We start from the raw sequence: 21641 nt of genomic DNA, 5'->3' as shown, positions 1-21641 counted from the left end.
GGATCCCACATGCCACAGAGCAGCTGGGCCCATGAGCCATGGCCGCTGAGCCTGCGCGTCCGGAGCCTGTGCTCCACAACGGGAGAGGCCACAGCAGTGAGAGGCCCGCGTACCGCAAAACAACAAAAAAAAATTATTTAACATAGATAAAACAAAGCAGTCATTGAGAGTCAAAATACAACATTCCTCAAGGTAGCTTAGATTGATGGTAATAGCTCTGAGATAGCAAGTGCTATGATTTGCCCATAAAAATTATTTCTAGAACAATTCTTTTGAACACTTATTTTCATGGTATAACATTGTTTTAAGCTAAAGTCATTTTGCATTAATTTTTACTGTAAATCACCGTGTGAAGAGCAGGTAGTTACGGGCCCTTCAGAAAGGCAAAAGGTATTTGCTGAGGACTTCCCTGGTGGCGCAGCGGTTGAGAGTCCGCCTGCAGATGCAGGGGACATGGGTTTGTGCCCCGGTCCGGGAAGATCCCACATGCCGCGGAGCGGCTGGGCCCGTGAGCCATGGCCGCTGAGCCTGCGCGTCTGGAGCTTGTGCTCCGCAACGGGAGAGGCCACAACAGTGAGAGGCCCGCGTACCGTAAAAAAAAAAAAAAAAAAAAAAAGGTATTTGCTGAGAAAGTACGCTTCTTTCCCAGAGAGTAACCACCTGAGGATTATGGCCTTTTCACTGTACCATGTCCCCCCCATCCCCTTCAACAGTGTAAGGCCATTAGTAAAACAGAGGGATTAAACAATCCCTCAAGGTTTTTCTGGTCGTTGCTATTATTTCCACCTTAAAGAAAGGAGCTGTATACAATGTGAAAATGAGAAATTCAAGGTGACAGGAGAAGGGGCACCTAGGAAATAAGAAAGAATTCTGCCGGGACTTCCCTGGTGGTCCAGTGGGTAAGACTCCATGCTCCCAACACAGTGGGCCCAGGTTTGATCCCTGGTTGGGAACTAGATCCCGCATGCATGCTGCAACTAAGAGTCCGCAAGCTGCAACTAAAGATCCCGTATGCTGCAATGAAGATCCCGATTGCTGCAACTAAGACCCAGCACAGCCAAAATAAATAAATAAATGTTAAAAAGGAAAAAAGAAAGAATTCTGCCTTTAATTAAACTAAAAGGTAATTTTTAAATGCTGCTTTTATGAAGTTATATTTCATAGTATTGTTTTGCATTTCATTTTACTTTTTATTTTTCATTAATGATAATTTACAGTAGTTCATGTTTGTCAATTAGGAAAAAAAAAACTTGAAGTTGAAATGGTAATCCAATCCTACCTACAAATCATGAATCATTATAATTCCCTTTATATACACTTCACCTCTACCATAACCCTACAGTGTCATGAAAGAAGCATACGCCTGCACTCAGAAAAAAACAGCTGTGTAACCTGTGTGAGTTAATTAATCCTTATGGGCCTCAATTCCCCAACATGTTAATAGGAAAATAACACCTACCCTCATAAGTCTGCTGTGAGCATTAAGTGAGACAACATATGCAAAATGCCTGTGGCATGTGGCACACAAAGGATGCTCAATAAATATTACCTCAATAAATATTACCATTACCCTCCCTTTCCTCTCTCACCCCATCTTACCCTTCCTACTTTCCTCTCTGTATCTTTCTAATTCCCATGCTAAAATTCAAGTCAAACACCATCCTTCCACAAAACATCCTGGGCAGTAACAGCCTACAGTAATCTCTCCCTTCCTTGGTATTTTATTTGTATTTCTTCTTATTTGTTCATACTCATTCATTCACTCATATTTCTTCCCTCTCTCTGCAATTTAAGTATACACTGTCTTGTATAATTTGTGTACACCTAGAAAAGTTCGGCAATATAAGACAAAAAAACTTATTACTGGAAAAGCCCACTGTCAAGTGCATAAAGAGTGAGGAAAGAGATGAGAAGATTAATTAGGCAAAAACATATTTACCACAAGGATTTATCACTTTTATAATAAAACAAAAGTGTTTGCTTGTATGTTGGGATGGGGAATGGAAGAGCTGATCTGAAACAGGAAAGATAAGCTATGTCTTTCTTCTCATCCCACTTCTCCTAAGTCAGACAAGGAGGCAGTCTAAGGAAAACAGCCTTCCAGAGCAAATATTCATAGAAGCATAGATTAAAATCTTCTCCCCAAAAAATAAACAAATGGTACTGTAAGCATTCTAACTTCAGTCAACCACTGCTTAAAATCTGGCAGTTGTTAATCCATACACAGAGAACAATAAAGTACAAGAAAATATATTCTACTTACCAACAAGAAGCCAAACAACATTGGAATTGTGCTCTGTAAGAAAATCTTCTAATTGAGTGATACTAGGAACAATACTCTCATTCTTCCTTTGATCCATTACTTAAGTTTTTCCAGAATAGCACCTAAGGGCCTGAAAGAGTTCAAAGGTTAAATTTAGAACTTAACCTATGTAAGGGGAAAATAAGGTGAATTTAATAAATGTGAAAGTTTATTAAATCATATTCTGCTTTCTTCAATAAGAAGAAATTTGTTATATTTGCAAAAATATAACAAACAACAAACATGTCCACATTTCTACATAAAATATAAAACAATGTATCATATTTTTAATGTCCTGATTTCACCATTCTAAGTATGAATAGAGACTCAGGTTCATTTACCATACTCTGGCTCAAAATAAGAGGGACACAATTATTCTTAAATCTAATCTAAGATATTTATCTCAACAATAAAGGAGTAAGTATTAATCATCTACATTAGACAAATTCACCTAGACTTGTCCTAAAAACTGCTACTTAATAATAATATATTTATATATTAAGTTGTGTTAACACTTCTTAACCTCTATCAGCTGTGCATTCCCATTATTCCATGTAGAAACAATCTTCCTAGTTTAGATTCACTCTGGATAGTTTGGACAGTAAGCAGATCTCCTGCTACCGGATGCTCAGGATAAATTACATCATATGTCAAATTGTGATCAGACATGAAAAATGTATGTATGTGTGTGTGTGTGTGTATGTAAGTGTGTGTGTGTGCGCGTGTGTACGTACTGAGAATGAGCAAAAAGTGAGGAATGAAAGTTTTGATTTTATGATCTAAGAAACAAGAGAATTATCCCTCTGATAATACAGCATTAGCATGACTAACCCAACTCACCTATAACAAAATTATCTTGTGATAAATCAGAAAAAGGGGGGAAAGAAGCTAGACAAAGAAAGCTATGCAGTTAATAATCCCTTAAGACCAAACAGTATATGTGACTTTTATGAACAACTAGAAAAACAGATTTTAAAACAGGAAGAATATGTGAGGACAACTTTCTAGATGAAATTCAGTACAGTTAGCTTGTCAACTTGAAAGTGTTTTCTGTTTACTCGCCACAAATCTATCTTCATAGATCACAAAACAAGTTTAAAAACTGGGTGAAACAACATTGCAAGATACTATCTACAAGAGATTACAATATTTCATATTTCTACATTGTTGAAATCAGTATAATTTAGAGGCAAATTAAACATGCATTTTTAAAAAATGAAGAGCTCAGTAATAAAAGGTTTATTATTAAAAGTGATATGCAAACCTAAGGGCAAGATGGCTAGAGAAATTTTTTTAATGTTTTCATTTTTCAGTAAACCTTTTTTCCTATGTTTTAGAGAGTAAAAAATGTTCACATATTGAAAATACTGGTGGTGGCCAAAGGCGTGGGGTGGCGGAAATGACTGAAGATGTTCAAAGGGTACAAACTTCCAGCTATAAGATAAATAAGTTCTGGGAGTGTAATGAACAGCATGGTGACTATAGTTAACAATACTGTATTGCATATTTGAAAGTTGCTGAGAGATCTTAAAATTTCACATCACAAAAACGAACGTGTAACTATGCAAAGTGATGGATGTTATCTAAACTTATGTGGCAATCATTTTGCAATATATACATATATCAAATCATTATGTTGTATACATTAAACTAATACAATGTTATATGTCAATTATGTTTCAATAAAACTGGGGAAAATGCTGTATTTTTCAAGGCTTTGAAAAATCTGTCAACTAGCAACTTAAAACTTGGAGGCTAACTTTTACAACATGAGCTTCCTTTCTTCCCTTTTCAGTTTTGTAGACTAGAAGAAGGAAAATTTTTAAAAGAGAGAAAACACTTTGAAAAGACCTATAATCTAAAACCAAATATTCACATATTATATAATGGTTTACATATTATAAAATAACATCTATACCTATTTCATACTTATTTTTACCATTTGACAGTTGTATCACCAGCACACTACTGAGGATGAAAAGAGCACGTGGTGACTCCTAGGGGATGCTCCATGAGGGGTGTACCCTGGCATTCAGATCGCCACATAAAAGGGAAAGTGATCTATCTACCAAAAGGATCTACAGTCCTCATGCAAAATCACCTGGACCACCCACCACTGTAACAACCCACAGACAAAGAGAATGTAATTAGGAAGAGGGTATTCAAGTTACCAAGAGAGAAAAATGCAGTATCACAGTTTTAACCAACATTTGTCCAATTACTAGTTAATGCAAAACCTTTAAGAGAAATCAACAGACAAAGCCTCAATAGTTAAAAGAACATATTTTGAGCAAATACAGAAGTAAAGGTTAAGACTTAACAAGGGCCCTAAAGTAAACAGTAGACATTCTGGCATAAAGTAAGTGAGTAAAAATAACACTGGACACAGAAAATCCAGACTGAAACGGGGCTATATACCTTGCCACACTGTTTAAGTGCCACACCACCAATCCTTTAAGGAAGAGGAAGTGGAGACTGATATAAGAACCTACAGCAAAACCTTTTCATGGAGCAAATGATGGAATAAAAAACAAATTGGTTGTTTCCTCTTCCTCTTCCCTTCCTGAACATTTCAGTCTAAAAGCCATAACGTGGGACTTCCCTGGTGACGCAGTGGTTAAGAATCTGCCTGCCAATGCAGGGAACACGGGTTTGAGCCCTGGTCCGGGAAGATCCCACATGCCACAGAGCAACTAGGCCCATGTGCCACAACTAGAGCTCCCGAGCCACAACTGCTGAAACCCATGCGCCTAGAGCCTGTGCTCAGCAGCAAGAGAAGCTACCGCAATGAGAAGCCCACGCACCACAACGAAGAGTAGCCCCCGCTCACCGCAACTAGAGAAAGCCTGCACACAGCAACAAAGACGGAATGCAGCCAAAAATAAATAAATAAACCAATTAATTTTAAAAAAGAGAGAAAGCAGACTGCTCCATCTCCTATTAAATAAACAAACAAACAAATAAATAAATAAATTTTAAAGTAATTTTAAAATTTGCCATAAGGTAAAGCAGAGTAAGGCAGGCACTTGCACATGGGGGAGAGAGGGACAGGAGTCTCAGTGGCCTAGAGTAGAATATCAGAGCCAAATAATACCTTTAAATACCCTAAATTAAATACCCATTTGTGCGGTGAGGAGGCTAGTGGAAAAGTGGCAGTATTTCAGGGTACTGAAGCCATAGCAGGATGAGGAGGCAATACTTGCAGGGAAGAGGTCAGGCACAGGGTGCTGGAGACTGAGTGGAAGAAGGAGGGTCCAAGGCAGGGGGAGAGGGGCAGGAGAAGCAGTCCAGCTCAAGGTGTCAGAGCCCGGGCGAGTGAGGTCATCCACACAGGCAGGTTGCCTGGTGCAGGGTGTCAGAACCCAAGTGGAAGGCATCAGACCCCAAAGAGATGGGTAGAGCTTCCATGCAGGAGGGCGATCTGGGGTACTGCATTGATGCAGGAGCAGGATATGAAGGGCGAACACCTGGGAAATAGCCCATGCAGGGGATGGGGGAGGGGATTAATCAAGTAAGTAAATATACCAAGAATAATGGGAGCCAAGTTTCTCACTGCTAGAGGATATATAAAGGAAGAAAATCAGAATTAACCCTGTGGTGTTGGATAAGAACTGGAGGTACAGTTTTCAATATAAACGGATATAGAAACAAATATAGCTGTAAATGTATATATGTATATGCATGCGTATGTTCATTAACAGGCCCTGAGAGCAGCAACACCCCAATATAAAGAGCAGAGAACTTTTCTTCTAAAAACAGTTTTCTATTAAGAGAGCTCCTTGAAGAAATGGCTGATTCCACAACTAGGGCAGGGAAAGTCAAGATGAGCCTTGTTTTCCAGAAAGGAAAGAAGTATTCAAAGAACGATGGGAACATGTCAAAAGGACATAAAAACCAGAGGCTCCCACTGGCAAAATCTGGGACAATTTAAGGAGTAAAATAAATAACAGTAATAAATTACAACCCATTTAATAAATACAAATCTATGAGTCCATACAAATATAAATAATCAATTAAATTTTGATGAGCAACAGGATACTCATATCATCTCAAAATAACTGCCCCCCAAAATAATTATTAATGACAAAGGGAAAAAGAGGAACTCTGAAAAACCTGGCAACTAATTAAGTGATCAAAGTAAACACCATCAATATAGGGACAAATCAAAATCGTGCAACTTTTAATAGAAGAAAACAGCCTCACTTCCTTGATATTCCTGCCAAAGATACATAAGCTGAATCTAATCTATCTTGCCTCTCTCTTCTGAATCATAATGACCAATAGAGATTGTTTTAGTCATCTTTGTATCCAAAATACCAGTGACAATGCCTTGAACACAGCCACTGTTTTCAAGTATCATATCATTTTAAATGGCATTTTTATCTATTATGTAAGAAGGTAACACTGATCTACATGTTTTAAGACATGTTCTCTCAATATTTTCATGATTCACCTATATTCTTCTCTTCATTCTTCCTGAAATCCATGGTACTCATTTCAAAACTGCTGTCCACATTAGAAAAGAAATTGTGGCAATTAATATTTTAGTGGCATACAAAGAAAAGCATGAAAATGTGAAACAGTTTAATCAAACACAGCAACAACCAGAGATTTATCAAAGTCCCTAATTTAATACCACCACTACTACCAACATTCTTAGAAATAGCTTTCCAAAAAAGATTACTTTTCAAAATGAATTATCTGTAAAATCTTTTCAAATACTACATTCAACCTATTTTCTCTTCCACTAGCATGAAGGAATAAAACTATCTAACATCTAATACTTGCATCATCAGACTTTTAAAGATAGAACTCCAAATCTTGATTGGTCCTACAAGAATAGAGGTCATCCTACAAGTCAATACAAAAAATACAAATAATCTGATAGAAAAATGAGAAAATATATAAACAGGCAATTCACAGAGAAAGATAATCAATATCACTAGCAATCGGGGATAATCACAATTTATCACCCACTATAAGCGAAAATTAGACTGAAAACTATATTGGCAAAAGTATGGGGAAATGGGCACTTATACAGTTGATGGGAGTAAACTGCCTTTATGAAGATCAATTTATCAGATACTATAAAAATGTACATGCCTTGACTTGAATATTTCAGTTCTAAGGCTCTATTTATTTCTCAGAAATACTTAGACACAAAGATGTTTTTTCAAGGACAATCACTGCAACATTATATATCACACTGAGAAAACAGAAAAAAATGTCAATTAATAGGAAAATAGTTAAATAAATTATGGTACACTCTTACCATATAAATACTATTACCATGTGAAATAATATGCAGCCTTTTTAAAAGAATAAAATAGCTCTATAGGGGATAATACAGAGAAATGTCCAGGATACATGTAATGTTAGCAGGAGAAAAGCAAGTTGAGCAAAAATATGTATAGTATTCCACTTACATTTTTAAAAAAGACTATCCATTATGTGTATTACATATATACACCATATAGATACACTACATACGCATGTACATATATGGTGTATGTATATGTATATACTTTTATTAATCTGCAAAAACATTAGCTAAGCCATTTCCTCCGAGAGCAGTGGGAGGAGATTTGGGGGAGGGAAAAGAATCAGTAAAGCAGGACTTTCACTTTTACTCTTGATAACTAAGTATTATTTAAATGTTTTACAATTGGCTTGTAATTCTTCCATAATTTAAAAAGAAAAAAGGGAGGTGGTGGCTGGAAGGCACGACATGACAGGCGAGAAAGGGGCTTTTTTTGCCCAAGCACACACCCCTTGGCCTCTCCTTATAACTATGGCCAGGAATAGGTGTTTCCCAACCCAAAAATATCAACTTGATCTTCTGTCATTCTACCATCATGTCTTTCCTTCTACGGTTCTTAAATCTTTGTCTTTTTGAAAAATTATAATGCAAATACTAATCAATATGAAACTCAAAGCCTTCATCAAAACATCAGAAAGGGCTTCCCTGGTGGCGCAGTGGTTGAGAGTCCGCCTGCCGATGCAGGGGACACGGGTTCGTGCCCCGGTCTGGGAGTATCCCACATGCCACGGAGCGGCTGGACCCGTGAGCCATGGCTGCTGAGCCTGCGCAACCGGGACCCGTGGCCCGCAACAGGAGAGGCCACAAAAAGTGAGAGGCCCGCACCCCAAAAAAAAAAAAAAAAAAACCATCAGAAAGATCAGTTAACACCTTAGTAAGAATTATTTGATTTGATAGCCTTGAGTGTAAGAATGGAAGCTGAACAGCTGTACTGTTCTAGAGAGGGGCAAGCTACAAACAAGGAAGGAAGTAAAGAACACTAACAGGAAAGAGACTGGAGGAAGGGAGAAAGAGGAAGCAGTTACCAAGGGAAAACAGAAGAGTCAAAAAGGTCCTGCTTCAGGCTGTATTGTTCCAAAAGCAGACCATTATGTGGATTGAGAGCATGGACTCTGTACTAGACCACCTGGGTTCAAAAACCAGTTCTGACATTATAGCTATGTGATCATGGACAAGTTACCTAACCACTCTGTGCTCTATTTCTTCATCTGTTAAATGAGGACACTAACAGTACCTACCTCACAGAGTTGTACAGTGAGAATTGATGAGTTCAGATACGTAAAGCATTTAGAACAGTGTGTAGCACATAGTAGATAATACATCGTGTAAATGCCTGATACTGGCAACAAATGCCATTGGTGTCTTGCCCATAAACTGCTGATATTCACCTCTACACCAGATGATTCATTCTGAACACCTGTAACATCCTACTGTAGGCTGCTGTCTGGCTGCAGGAACATGCTCAGTTTGTACTCAGGGCAAGCCAGAAATGCCAGAGTTAATGTCAATGATGGCTAGGAATTTGGTGGGTAAACACCTGCAGCTTCCCTGCTCTTGACTTGGGATAACTCTGAGGAATATTTTATTTAGTCTCCGCGAGTTCCTCAGTGGTAGTGAGCTCCAGATGCCCACAGTGGTAACTGTACCTTAGCATTTACCACACTGTATTGTAATTAACAGTTTAGAAGTCTGTCTCCCCACCTAGACAGCTAACTGCTCTTTAAGGATATGCTTGCCCTATTCATTGAGTGTGCAATATGCAACAAAGTTCCTGGTATGCAGTAGTCTCTCAATAAATACTTGTTTCATAAATGAATGAAATAAATGCATCATTATAAAAAGTACATAATTATGAGCTATTGCCAAAGGTAAGCAAGTATTTCCACTGTACTCAAGGCCAAGAGAATCCTAAATGATCTTTTTCACACTCAAGAAAATTTGGTTTTCATTCACTTGAGTTTAAGAAAATGATAGCAAAATATCCTTTTGATAACCCAATTCCAAATATAACAAAAATGAAGGAAAAAATTAATCATACTCAAATCCCTCATGCAACAATAAAGTCACAATTATTTGTATAAAAGGCATTCACATACCTTCAGACCGTTATATTAAAGTTCTTTGAATTTAATCACAGTTCCTTTTCCATAGAGGAAACTACCTGGGGTTTTGTTGTTTGTTTCTCTGTTTTTTTAATTTTTTTTGAAGTATAGCTGATTGTGCCAATCAACTATAGTTTGGCACAAGATTGTTGTGCCCATCTCTGCTGTGCAGCAGAGTGACTCAGTTATACACATATTGACATTCTTTTCTTTTATATTCTTTTCCATTATGGTTTATCACAGGATATTCAATACAGTTCCCTGTGCTACATGGGTTTTAAGAGTTGGCAAATATATCGACTTCATAGCTCTCCTTTAAGCTTCATCAACATTGGCATTCTCTTCAACATCAAGCTTGAATACCTATTAGCACACAGCAGCATTCTGTATACTAGAAATTCTGTGAAGTATGCACTTTGTACACACTTTTGCATTGCTTGCCCATAAACCAAATTTGACTGATTTTACATTAACTGTTATAGAATATACACTTTCTTGAAAACTTTTCAGGTACGGTTTGGTTTCTGTAAATATGTAAGAAATTACCTTGATATACCTTTGTAGAGGTCCCAATTTCAAAGTCATTTATATCTTCCTTAATTAAGAAGTCAGGTAATTGACCCAAAGAGCTCAGTAAATACCAACACAAAGGAACTGCCAAAACAGACTGCTTAACTTTCCTATGGCATAATGACATCCCAAAACAAAAGTAAAACACAAATCAGATGGCAACATTTTTATACAAAATGAAGTTTCAAGAGCGTTTAATTCATTTGAACTGTTTCTACAATGGCTCAAGTAGTCTGAGCACTCAGCAATCTAAAGGCAGTGGGCCTGAAACAAATAACTTTGTGATGCTCCTTCCAATTCTATGCCGCTACACAAATAAAATAATACAAAACAGAAAAGTACCTGCAATTGAACATCTCAAGCAAAAGAAATATGTAAACATTTATATTTAAGATAGTATTGGAATGCATATAAAGGTTGGTATTACCAACTGAGCATATAGTGATTTGAAGAGCCCTCTATGCCTAAAAAAATTTGCCCATCAGGATACAAGGCCTAAAATCCCACCATCCATTTCTTCAAATAGAGTACCAACCAATATTCTCTCTTAAAATGCAAAGATATCTTTCGAGTATCTCAATAATAGCTACCACTAATTATTACCATGTGTTATTAGTATAAATTAATTCAATAGATTACTTTTCTCATTAACAAGCAAGATCCAGGAATATCACAAAAGACCTGAGATTCCTGAAAATGGGAAAAACCTTAAAAAGAAGACAGTGAGCAAAAAAGCAAATTTAGTTTCCTTAACAAATGTGGTCAGGGTTGGCAGCTTTGTGTACATGAAGCAAAATTATATAATGTCCTATTCTGTTCATTTAAACAAACAAAACAGACAATTATCCTCTTAGATCAAACAGATTGGGAATAATCCTCTCTACCTAGAGGACCCTTTCAGCCCCAGGATTCTACATGCAACAAGCACAATTTGACCTATTAACTATTAACTAACTCTAAAGACCAACAGAATAAAGTGGTAAAGTAACAGTCAGAAATAACAGAAATCAAACAGAATAGGCTTTAAAGCAGATTTGCAACGTAAAGCTCCCTCTCTCTATCCCTTCTAGCCCTTCCTTAGCTGTGAGATAACTGGAGCAAGTTACTTAATCTCTTTGAGCCTGTTTCCAAGTTGTAAAATGGCCATCTCTTCCTTGAAAAGCAAACATAAAACTGAGCAAAGTGTTTGACAAGAAACACATTATAACAGTGGTAGCTAAGCTATCATTAATGTTCTTTTTTTAAAGAAAACCAGTTCAACGCAAGGTGAAAGTTAAAAAACCATAAGATGCACACCAGTAAACAATGACTCATGTATTGTTAGTAAAAGATAAAAATATAAAAGAGAACTATATATATTTAATTAAACAACAGAAATTTATAACAAAGAAGAAATTAGTTGATATAAATGACAATCAAAAATGTATTAAATGCACCAAACTTTTGGACAGCATGGGCCATGAGTCTAAGGAGCACTAAAAAAAAAAAAAAATGTATTAAGTTAATATGAATAACATAGCTCTAAAAATACTACTGAGATTCTTAAAAGCAGATCAAATACCAAAGTTCAATGGTCACCAGGCAATTACTGCTAAAGTATTGATATTATTCAGATATGGTGACCAACGATTCAAACAGTATAAACCAACAAACTAAACAAATGTAGAGTACCTTTTAATATCATAATCTGTGCTACAAAAATGCTTCCTCATGTCAAATATGGAAGAGTTTTTAACATCTAAGAAGTCATATCATTCAATAAAAATATTGCACTTTAGCAAACCTCACTGCTATAGCCAGAAATTTATGCTGGTTCACCTAAATATTCATAGAAAGCACAAAAAACAAAATGAAACTCTTAAAAAACTGTAGAAAGCATATCTACTAATAATGGGGTAAAAAGAGCTAACTTCAACTTCTCCAAATCTAGAAGAAACCATGATTTATAAATATTACCCACCTCCATACAGCACACCAGAAGTAAATACTACCTTCAGCGTATTCTTCAATATGGCCAGCGATACAAAGACATCAACAGAAAGTGCCATGAGTGAAAAGTTTAACCCTTCCACTTCTGCATCCCATAAATTGATTAGCTGTGGGGTTTTGTTTTCACTTTTTGTACTGGCTGGTGAACACAATCTACAAGTTTCTTTTAATTCTTTTAATCTAGAATTCTATATATCCCTTCCATATTGATACACCAGAAGGCATAAAACTTTAAGAAAACTAGCATCAGCAAAGTAAAATTCTAAAGAAGGTTTCTTGTAATGAAATCAGTATTTCCATTTTCTTATCTGGCTCTTAATTTTGTTATCTTCTGCCTTAAGTCACATCAGAAAACCCCACCTAATATATATTCAAACTACTCACCCAATAAAGTAGGGTCTTTGGATATGGGGGAGAGGGAGGAAGAAACTGGTCATGTGTGTTTACCAACAATCTCATCATATCAAGTTCAAGGGAATTATTTTTTATTAGCATGTTGCTATGCAGAGAGCCCAAAAGATCCATTTAATAGCCAATTCCTATGAACTGAGAACACTGCTGTAATTGAAATTGAACTTCTATGTACCTAGTAAAACAAAAAAGCCTGCTTCAGGAAAAAATGCAGATGTGACCTTATACAATACTACTGGTGATATCTGACACAGTATTTTAAATGGATATGGAGCTGTATAGAAACACACTTTCCATATACATCAAAAGTGACAAAGTCCAATAAGGTGAGTAGTTTATAAAGTTTAGACTGTAAACATTTTGGACAATGTTATATTATTCTTTGAAATGTTCATGCCATGGTATTAACTCACCATTATAATGATAAAATATAGCTACCATAAAATGGCTAACATTTATTCACTGCTTGCTATGTGTCAGGCACTTTTCTAAACACTTTACATGTATTTACTGATCTAATTGTCAGAAATAACTACCTACTTACAATTCCCCATTTTACAGATGAGGAAGTTGTGGCAGTGAGAAGCTAAGCACAAATACGGCTAAGACATGGCTGACCTGGGATTTGAAACTAGACAGTCGGACTTTAGAGTCTGTGTTATATTGCCTCTCATATCATATATGTTCACAGAAATCAGCCTGTACTTGTCTTTTAGTCCTCAATTTCTTTGCTGGGAAAAATGAGTTCTTTCCTTCTACCTCTAAATTCTAGTTTAGGAGCTAATATTAAATGTTACCAAAATCCATATTTTGGTATAAAAAATTCATATTTTGCCCACTATGGCATTTTTTTCTCCTAAAAGAATCCTCTATTAAATCAAAGGTCAGCAATCACTTTTTAAAATTAACTACAAGAGGCAACACATCAACTTATTGAGCCTAATTAGCGGCAATGGAGACCAAACGGTAAAGTGAGCCAAATGTGACTGAACCACCTCCCCACTTTTCTGTACTTCTCTCTCACCTGGATATAAAGGCTGAATCTACATATTTTTAAAGAGCTTATTTGCTGCCCTAAATAAACTGACAATTGATAGAATTGTGGTAGTTTTTAAATATGTCCAAAAAGTATTTGATATTCCTCCCTTCAAGAGGTGGAGCTTAAGTCATTCCCCTCCCAAGTGTGGGCTGGACTTAGTGATTCAGTTCTCAAAGAACAGGGCAAAGCAATGGTTTGTGACTGAGTCAAAAACGGCATCACAGCCCCCCTCCCCCTCCCCCCCCTCCCTCGGATCATCTGCTCCAGGGGAAGACAGCTGCCTTGTTAGGACACTTCAGAAGCCCTAAAGAAGTTCATGTGGTGAGGATTTCAGGCCTCCGGCCACCAGACATGTGAGCCATCATGGAGGCAAATCTTCCAGCCCCAGCTGAGCACTCAGTTGATTAAAGTCCCAGCCAATCAACTACAACCTCATGAGACCTGAAGCCAGAAGCAACCAGTTCAGTCACTCCCAAATTCCCAACCCACAGAAACTCTGAGATAATAAATATTTGAAGCCACTAAGTTTGGGGATAATTTCTTACTCTGCAGTAGATAACTAATACAAAGTATGAGAAAGGTAATTTTGTGAGATATCTGCAAGCTATCTCTACCCTGATGGTCCATACCTGCCATCTTAAGCTGAACTACCCTCACTCCACTCCTCCTCACCAAATGATCAGGAGTCAGCAATACCACACTAAGAAGGCTACCAATCACATGACTGAATCACATACTCTTTCCACCCTAATGGGAGTCTCCTGCAGGGACTCCATGGACCAACTTCTACCCTGCCTCCTACAAATTTATCTGTATCCATAATCATCTCCACCTCCTTCCCTCCTGTCTCGGGAGAGGTCTATCTGAAGCACCCTTGACTTGCATCTTTGTATTCTATCCCTTCCAACTTGGTTAATGACCTTGCTCCACCAATTCTTCTCCTTCACTCTTCTATCTTCAAATTCTCTTTTTGATGGCTTCTTATCCTCAGCAAATAAAGACTGTAAATGTATTCATATCATTCGTACCTTTAAAAAACAAAAACCCTCTCTCAAACTCATCTATCTATTTCAAACTATCTCTAATTATCCCGTTTAAAACCAAACTTTCTGAAAGAGCAAGTGACATTAGTTATTTCAATTTCTTATCTCTTAGCCAGTGTGAACTGGATCCACCTATATAATTGCTCTTGCTGAAGTCAACGACGTAACTGACATGTCCAATGGATATTTTTGTTATCCTTATTTTATTTGATTTCTCAAAGATGCCTAATACTCATTCCTTTTCTCCAAACTCAGCTCTTCCACTTACTTGTGACTCTGCTGATCTTCTCCCACTTCCCTGCCCACTACTTCATCTCTTTTGAGGTATGTTTTCCTTCCATCTTACCCTTAAATACCCTTAAATATTAGTGTTCCCCATGCTCATTTCTCTTCTTTTACCCTATGTTTTTCTCCCTGACTTATCTCATCCATTCCCACTGCTTTTCACTGTCATTTATAAACTGTGACTTCAAATTTATATCTCAAGCTGAGTCTTCTTCTTAACTCAGATCTGTATATACAACTGCCTAATGACATTTCTTGGAAGTCACAGATGCCTCAAATATAATAGCCTCAACTGAACTCATCTCCTCCAACCATGTTCCTCAATCTATTTCTCTTCCTATATATTCCCTCGGTAAATGGCCCGGCATCCACTCAGTTTCCCAAGCCAGGTGTCAGATAATTCATTTATTCTGAAAATATTTATTAAACATTAATTATAAAATTAAAAATGATAATGGCTAGAAATCACCCTGACTCCACTTTCCCTCAAGACCACTAAATCTTATCCATTCTATCTCCTTTATATCTATCTAATCCATCTCCATCCCTTAAATCCCATTTACTCTACTGTGCTTCTAATTCTCATTTGCCACGTGGATTACTACAATAGCCTCTAATTGACTGCCATGCTTCCAAGCTCATCTCTCTCCAATTCATCATCCAGATTGTTGCATCTGACCATGTCCCTTCTATTTGTCATATATAAGTTCCCTGAAATTTTCTCAAATTAAAGAGTTAATTTTCTTAATCTCCCATGAACTTTTGAAATTCTATCTCTATCTTTTTTTAATTTATTTTTTGAGGTAACATTGGTTTATAACATTATATAAGTTTCATGTGTACATTATATTCGTACTTCTGTATAAACTACAATGCGCTCACCAACAAAAATTTAGCTTCTATCCATTACCATACAGTTGATCCCCTTTTCCCATTTCGCCCTACCCCCCCCAATCCCTTTCCCTCTAGTAACCACTACTCTGTTCTCAGTAACCGTGTTTTTGTTTGGTTTGTTCATTTATTTTGCTTGTTTTTTATATTCCACATATGAGTGAAATCATGTTATTTGTCCTTCTCCATCTTATTTCAGTTAGCATAATACCCTCAAGATCCATCCATGTCATCACAAATGGCAAAGTTACATCTTTTTTGTATGGCTGAGTACTATTCCATATATATATATCTCACATTATTTATAATAGCCAAGATATGGAAAAAACCCAAGTCCCCATCAACAGATGAATGGATAAAGAACATGTGGTCTACTACTATCTCTAACATGGAAAAGAGTACACTAAAGTGAAGTCTGTAAGAATCCTAGTTTCTCACTGTACCTTAAAGTAGCTCTAGTAGAGTGCCTTCCTTTATTAACTAAAATAATATGAAAGAATTATTATAAATACAAACACTTACTGTATGAGTAGTGCTGTTTTCCTAGTCTTTTACATAAACCAAAAACATCCTTGCATATAAAACTTTTTAAAAAGATATGGGTTCAGGGACTTCCCTGGTGGTACAGTGGTTGAGAATCTGCCTGCCAATGCAGGGGACATGGGTTCGATTCCTGGTCCAGGAAGATCCCACATGCCATGGAGCAACTAAGCCCGTGTGCCACAACTACTGAGCCTGTGCTCTAGAGCCCACGTGCCATAACTACTGAAGCCCATGCACCTAGGGCCTGTGCTCTACAACAAGAGAAGCCACCGCAATGAGAAGCCCACGCCCCGTAGTGAAGAGTAGCTCCTGCTCGCTGCAACTAGAGAAAGTCCAGGAGCAGCAACGAAGACTCAATGCAGCCAAAAATAAATAGATAGATAGACAGATAGATAGATAGATAGATAGATAAATAAAAGATATGGGTTCACAAAAATCTTAACTTCTAGAAAAAAGTTCACTACTCTAGTACTCTCCAGGGCCATGATGACCACTACTCTTAACAGAAGCCTGAAAAAATGCCTGACGTACGGTACTCAATAAATATTTATGAAATTAATTAAGATTTTCTCAATCATGTCTTCTACTATTCTCCATTGAACTCATAGTGAAAAATATACTTAAGTTCAAACAAACAGTATTCTATGAAGAACAAACCAAACGTCAACTAATTTTCTTCCTTTCTTTTTAAAACCCTTTATAATATATTGGGCAGATTAATGAGGAAGCAAAAGAGAGAAAAGAAGGTTGACACTTGATAATGAAGCCAATGATTCCCTTCTCTTTCTCCTGCCAATACACAATTCCCTTCTCTTTCTCCTGCCAATACAATACACAATACATGACTCAACTGTCAGTCACACAGCAATAGTTCAAAAGTCAGGTAAAATGAATGGCAGGTCACGTTATACACTACTGTCACCCCACCCCCATTCTTAGACCATTCTATCAGGTTAAATTACAATTGAAGAAGAAAGTCAGATTTCCTCTATCTGAGCTTTAACTGAAGACCCAAAATATTTACCAAGTTTTTTTTCCAGAGTCTGTAATGTTCTGTTTTTCCTTTTCTTGATCTTCAGAAGGCCTGTCTGCAGTGTTTCATCTTAACACACCTGAAAAGATCACCCATTTTAACCAATTATACAAGATATTCTGGCTTTATCAGCAGTTCCATTTCAGATTAAATGATTTGATTACACATGCACCTGCGTGCGTGCACGCACAAGAAGTCTTTAGTGTTAATCCAATATTACATTTCCTTCTTTAAAGTTTCTGAACAAGAAATACTCCTAAAACTAGAATAAGACCACTATTTCCGAACTACAGTCTTCCAAAGGTTTCAAAACCACTGTACTTATGGAAAGGGCATGATTTTGGTAATCAGAGGGTTCTAGAGGTCAAATCCTACCTTTAAAACATACTCCTTGAAAAAGTTGTTCTCTCAAACTGTTGGGTCCTTGCTGGCAAGAATGGTGCCTCAGTTTCCTTCCTATTCCCACCTGGCACACTTTTTATCAAATGAAAATCACCTTGCAAATCCTCACGATGTTTGGGAGTGGTAAAGCATACTGATTAAGGGACTCGAAACTGGAGTACCATTACCTGATCTAAATCACAGCTCTGACTTTCGACAAGTTTTTTAGGGCTGTGGGATTTAGTTCTCTCATCTATAAAATGAGAGTAATAACAGACTTTACGTGATAGGATTGTTATGATGATTAAATAATATATTCACATAAAGCATGTACCAATCAATACTTATTAAGATAAATGTTCTGGTTAATTCATCTATTTTTATACTTTATGTATCTACTGAACTTAAATCAGCTTCATTGCCATGCACAGAGTTGAAAGCAGCAACATGAAACCAGTTGAAACTTAGACGCTTGAACAGTCATGGAAAACAATGATTTCCTTACAGAGGAAATTTACAAGAACTCTTTCCCTTTAACAAGCGTCCCTAACTTGCGTCTGTCAAACTAAGACCAAGAGGAGCGGGAGGGGGACAATTCTGCAGAGGGAAAATCAACTTCCCTTCACCCTCCTTTGGTCAAAAGATGTTTCCGCTGAAACGTACTCTTCCATAGTGTAGACCCAGCAAGCACCAATCAGAATACAAACACACCACGCCTGGGGAGTAAAGAGGGTTTCTAAGGCTCCACCGCCCTTGGTCCAAAATCGACTCTTAGTTAACCAGTATGGGGTCTCCTGCAGCCCGGTGCAGCTAACAAGGCTGAAGCCAGAGTCTGCAGGTGCACAGTCCTTCCCACACACCCGCAGGTGGGCGTCGCCCGCCCGCCATACCATCACCCAGGGGCCAGTTCCTGCATTCGAGCCCCCAGTCACCCATCATGGCCCTTTCTGGCCTTCTCATGGGCCTTCGACACCCGGTGTACAAGTCTCCGTGCTGCAGGTAAGGATGGCAAACGAATACGAGATGAGTCGACGCCGCACCAGGCAGTCGCGACGAAGCCACACCTCCCTGATTCCGACCAGATTGAAGTCCAGAGATGCTGGGAAGAGTGCTGCCCACCCAAACCCTGCTCAGCCGGACCCATCCCCTCACCTGAGCGAGCGCCGGGGCGGCCCGGAATCGCTCTGGTCTCTCTCCGGGTGATGCCGAGGGCCTTGGGCGGCGGCGGCGGCAGCTGCAGCGCCCAGCCAGACACGACCTGCTGAGCGCTGCGCGGGTCTACACCCTCCAAACCCGCCACCCGGACCCGCCGCCCGAAGTCCAGCCCGGGGCCCCACCTCTGACACAGTTGGGCGGAGGAGGATGGGAGGGGTCCGAGTTGGGGCCGGGCGGCACTGCGGCTGCGTCAATTGGTAACGTCATACGTCACGGCGCCGGCGCCTCGAGGCACGCCACCCGAGCCCCGCCCAGGAATTGGGACGCCCCGCCCCTTCTCCCCCTACTGGGCGGGCTGGGGGCGGAACCTCGACCTTGAGGCGGAGGTTAGGGACGGATTTGAAAAATCATTTCGCTACCCACCCTAAGGGAATGGTAATGAACCGCCTTCCTGAGGCCAAGAGGCAGATGAGCACAGGTGGGGACAGATCGCTAACAAAAAGGAGACCGGTGCTCTGATATGAAGAGAATCCTCTCTGAATAGAGAGCAAAACTTTTATGACTGTATCAATAAAGGGAGCTTCATTGTGTGAAATGCTGCCACAGCGAATCTATTAGAACTAAGTCTCTTATTGTTATACTACTGTAAAGTGGTTGATGCTCACCATTTTTAAAGAAAAAGGCTCTTCTTATTATTAGCGGGTACACCAAAGCAAACGACTTCCTGGAGTTAGAGGCTTGTTACAGATATTTTGCGCACTTCTTAGGTACAAATTGTAATAGGAAAAGTGGGAAACAGTCTTAGCTCTGTAAAAGTTTTCTGATTGCTTGGGGCAGATGTGGAGAATGCACATAAGACAACTAGAAATGCAAACGGTAACATACTAGTAATAGCGAACAGTGTCAAGCATGAGCGAGGCACTGTTCTAAGCACTTTTTATTTACTGACTCATTTAATCCTCCCAAAACCCTGTGAGGTAAATACTGTTATTATCCCCACTTATTTCCATTTCACAAATTAAAAACTCAGATACAGAGAGAGGTTTAATAACTTGCCAAACTGGAGAGCGAGGGTTCCCAAGCAGTATGGCTCCAGAGTTCATGCTCTTAAGCATTACTGTATACTGCCTCTTAAATTCTAAATGTCTAAATGTCTAGTCTGACTTCCTTGAGCTGAAGTACCACTCTCAGTAACATTTTTACATGGGAGTTCCATTTTTACCTCAAAACAACAGCTATGAAGCCAAATTTAAAATAAAGCTAGAAAAGGTTAATCACATGAGGTATTGTATTAACCTTTATTGCATATAAGGAAATGGTGGCTCAAGCAGAAGCGGTTTATGAAAGGACTGGATGAAAGCCAAGAAAAGCATACACCTATCTTAGTTACTTCCACCTACTGCCGAGACACACCTGCCTCCCTTATTTGAATTAGCTCTTTAGAGTTTATTTCTGCACTTCTACAAAGAAATTAATTTCAGTAGTCTTTCTCAAAGTCTGGAGAATCTCAATCATTCTTAATCCTTATTCCCTAGTAAGGCTCCAGGACCCCGACAAGGATTCAAGTTTGCTACTGTCAAACATTCAACCCTGCCTTAAAGGGAAATTGTCCCAGCACAAGTTATCTGGAGTAGGAATACCAAGATGTGGTTCAAGTTCCTCAAATCAAAAACTAAACTGAAACTGAATTGCCCTGGAGCTAAGGGAAAGAGTTACGAGGGAAGATGGGGGTGAAGTTGAATGTGGTCTTAATCTAACTACTGAGTGGACAGTTGGAATCTGAAAGTTTCTAACTCTTCCTTTCATCCCTAAGAAAAAGGGCCACCCTGTAACAACTACAGATATGCATTAGACAGCGTCCTAAAAATGAATTATTTATTTTAAAAGCTTTCTATTCCAAAGGTGTTTAATGTTGTGAAGATCGTTAAACTCTCTGACATTTCATTTGACTCACTAATTTTCATGACAAGGCTTATTCCCTTCACTTGTCTACCATCTACAATCACCTTTCACCAGCAAAGAAGAATACAAAGGCAAATGTCTCCATCCAGAGACTTCAATAAGAATTGCTCTAATGATGGAAGCCCTCTAATGATTTTGGGTTTTTTATTAACCTTTTATTAACCTTTTTATTTTTTATTAACCTTTTACTTTGAAATAATTATAGATACACAGAAGTTGCAAAGGTAGTACAGAATGGTTTTGTGTACCCTTCACCCAGTTTCCCCCAATGGTTATATGGTTCCCCAATGGTTATATGGTACATAATTATAATACAACATGAAAACCAGGAATTAGACATTGGTACAATGTGTATATATAGCTTTATGTTATTTCATCACATGTAAAGTCATGTAACCATCACTGCAAACATGATAAGAGCTGTTCTGTTACCAGAAATATACCCCCTCATGCTATCGCTACCCCTTTATAGTTACACTTACTCCCCTCCATGTATAATTCCTAGCCTCTGGCAACCACTAATCTGTCTTCCACCTCTATAAATTTAATCATTTAAAGAATATTATATAAATGAAACCACACCGTATGTGACCTTTAGAGACTGGCTTTTTTCAC

General features: G+C 38.3%; 1 protein-coding gene across 3 annotated transcripts in view; it reads right to left on the bottom strand.

Annotated features, from left to right (window-relative positions):
* The window catches only part of BLTP1 (bridge-like lipid transfer protein family member 1), a 208272-nt gene extending 189037 nt beyond the window's left edge, over positions 1-19235 (bottom strand). For 2 of the 3 annotated variants that reach the window (XM_027103638.1, XM_027103637.1), the window contains exons 1-3: positions 19062-19234; positions 17520-17607; positions 2264-2393 (exon numbers count right to left, since the gene is read on the bottom strand). In XM_027103638.1, coding sequence (XP_026959439.1) covers positions 2264-2360 — 97 coding nt within the window. In that variant the 5' untranslated portion in view covers positions 2361-2393; positions 17520-17607; positions 19062-19234. Of the gene's footprint in view, positions 1-2263; positions 2394-17519; positions 17608-19061 lie in introns of all 3 variants that reach the window. The other variant, XM_027103636.1, reaches the window with a different exon arrangement.
* Positions 19236-21641: the final 2406 nt, after the last annotated feature.

The sequence above is a fragment of the Aethalodelphis obliquidens genome, unplaced genomic scaffold, assembly GCF_003676395.1.
Source record: "Aethalodelphis obliquidens isolate GAN/ISIS:26980383/991018 unplaced genomic scaffold, ASM367639v1 scaffold6, whole genome shotgun sequence".
Lineage (NCBI taxonomy): Eukaryota > Metazoa > Chordata > Mammalia > Artiodactyla > Delphinidae > Aethalodelphis > Aethalodelphis obliquidens.
This window is presented reverse-complemented; position numbering and strand designations above follow the sequence as displayed.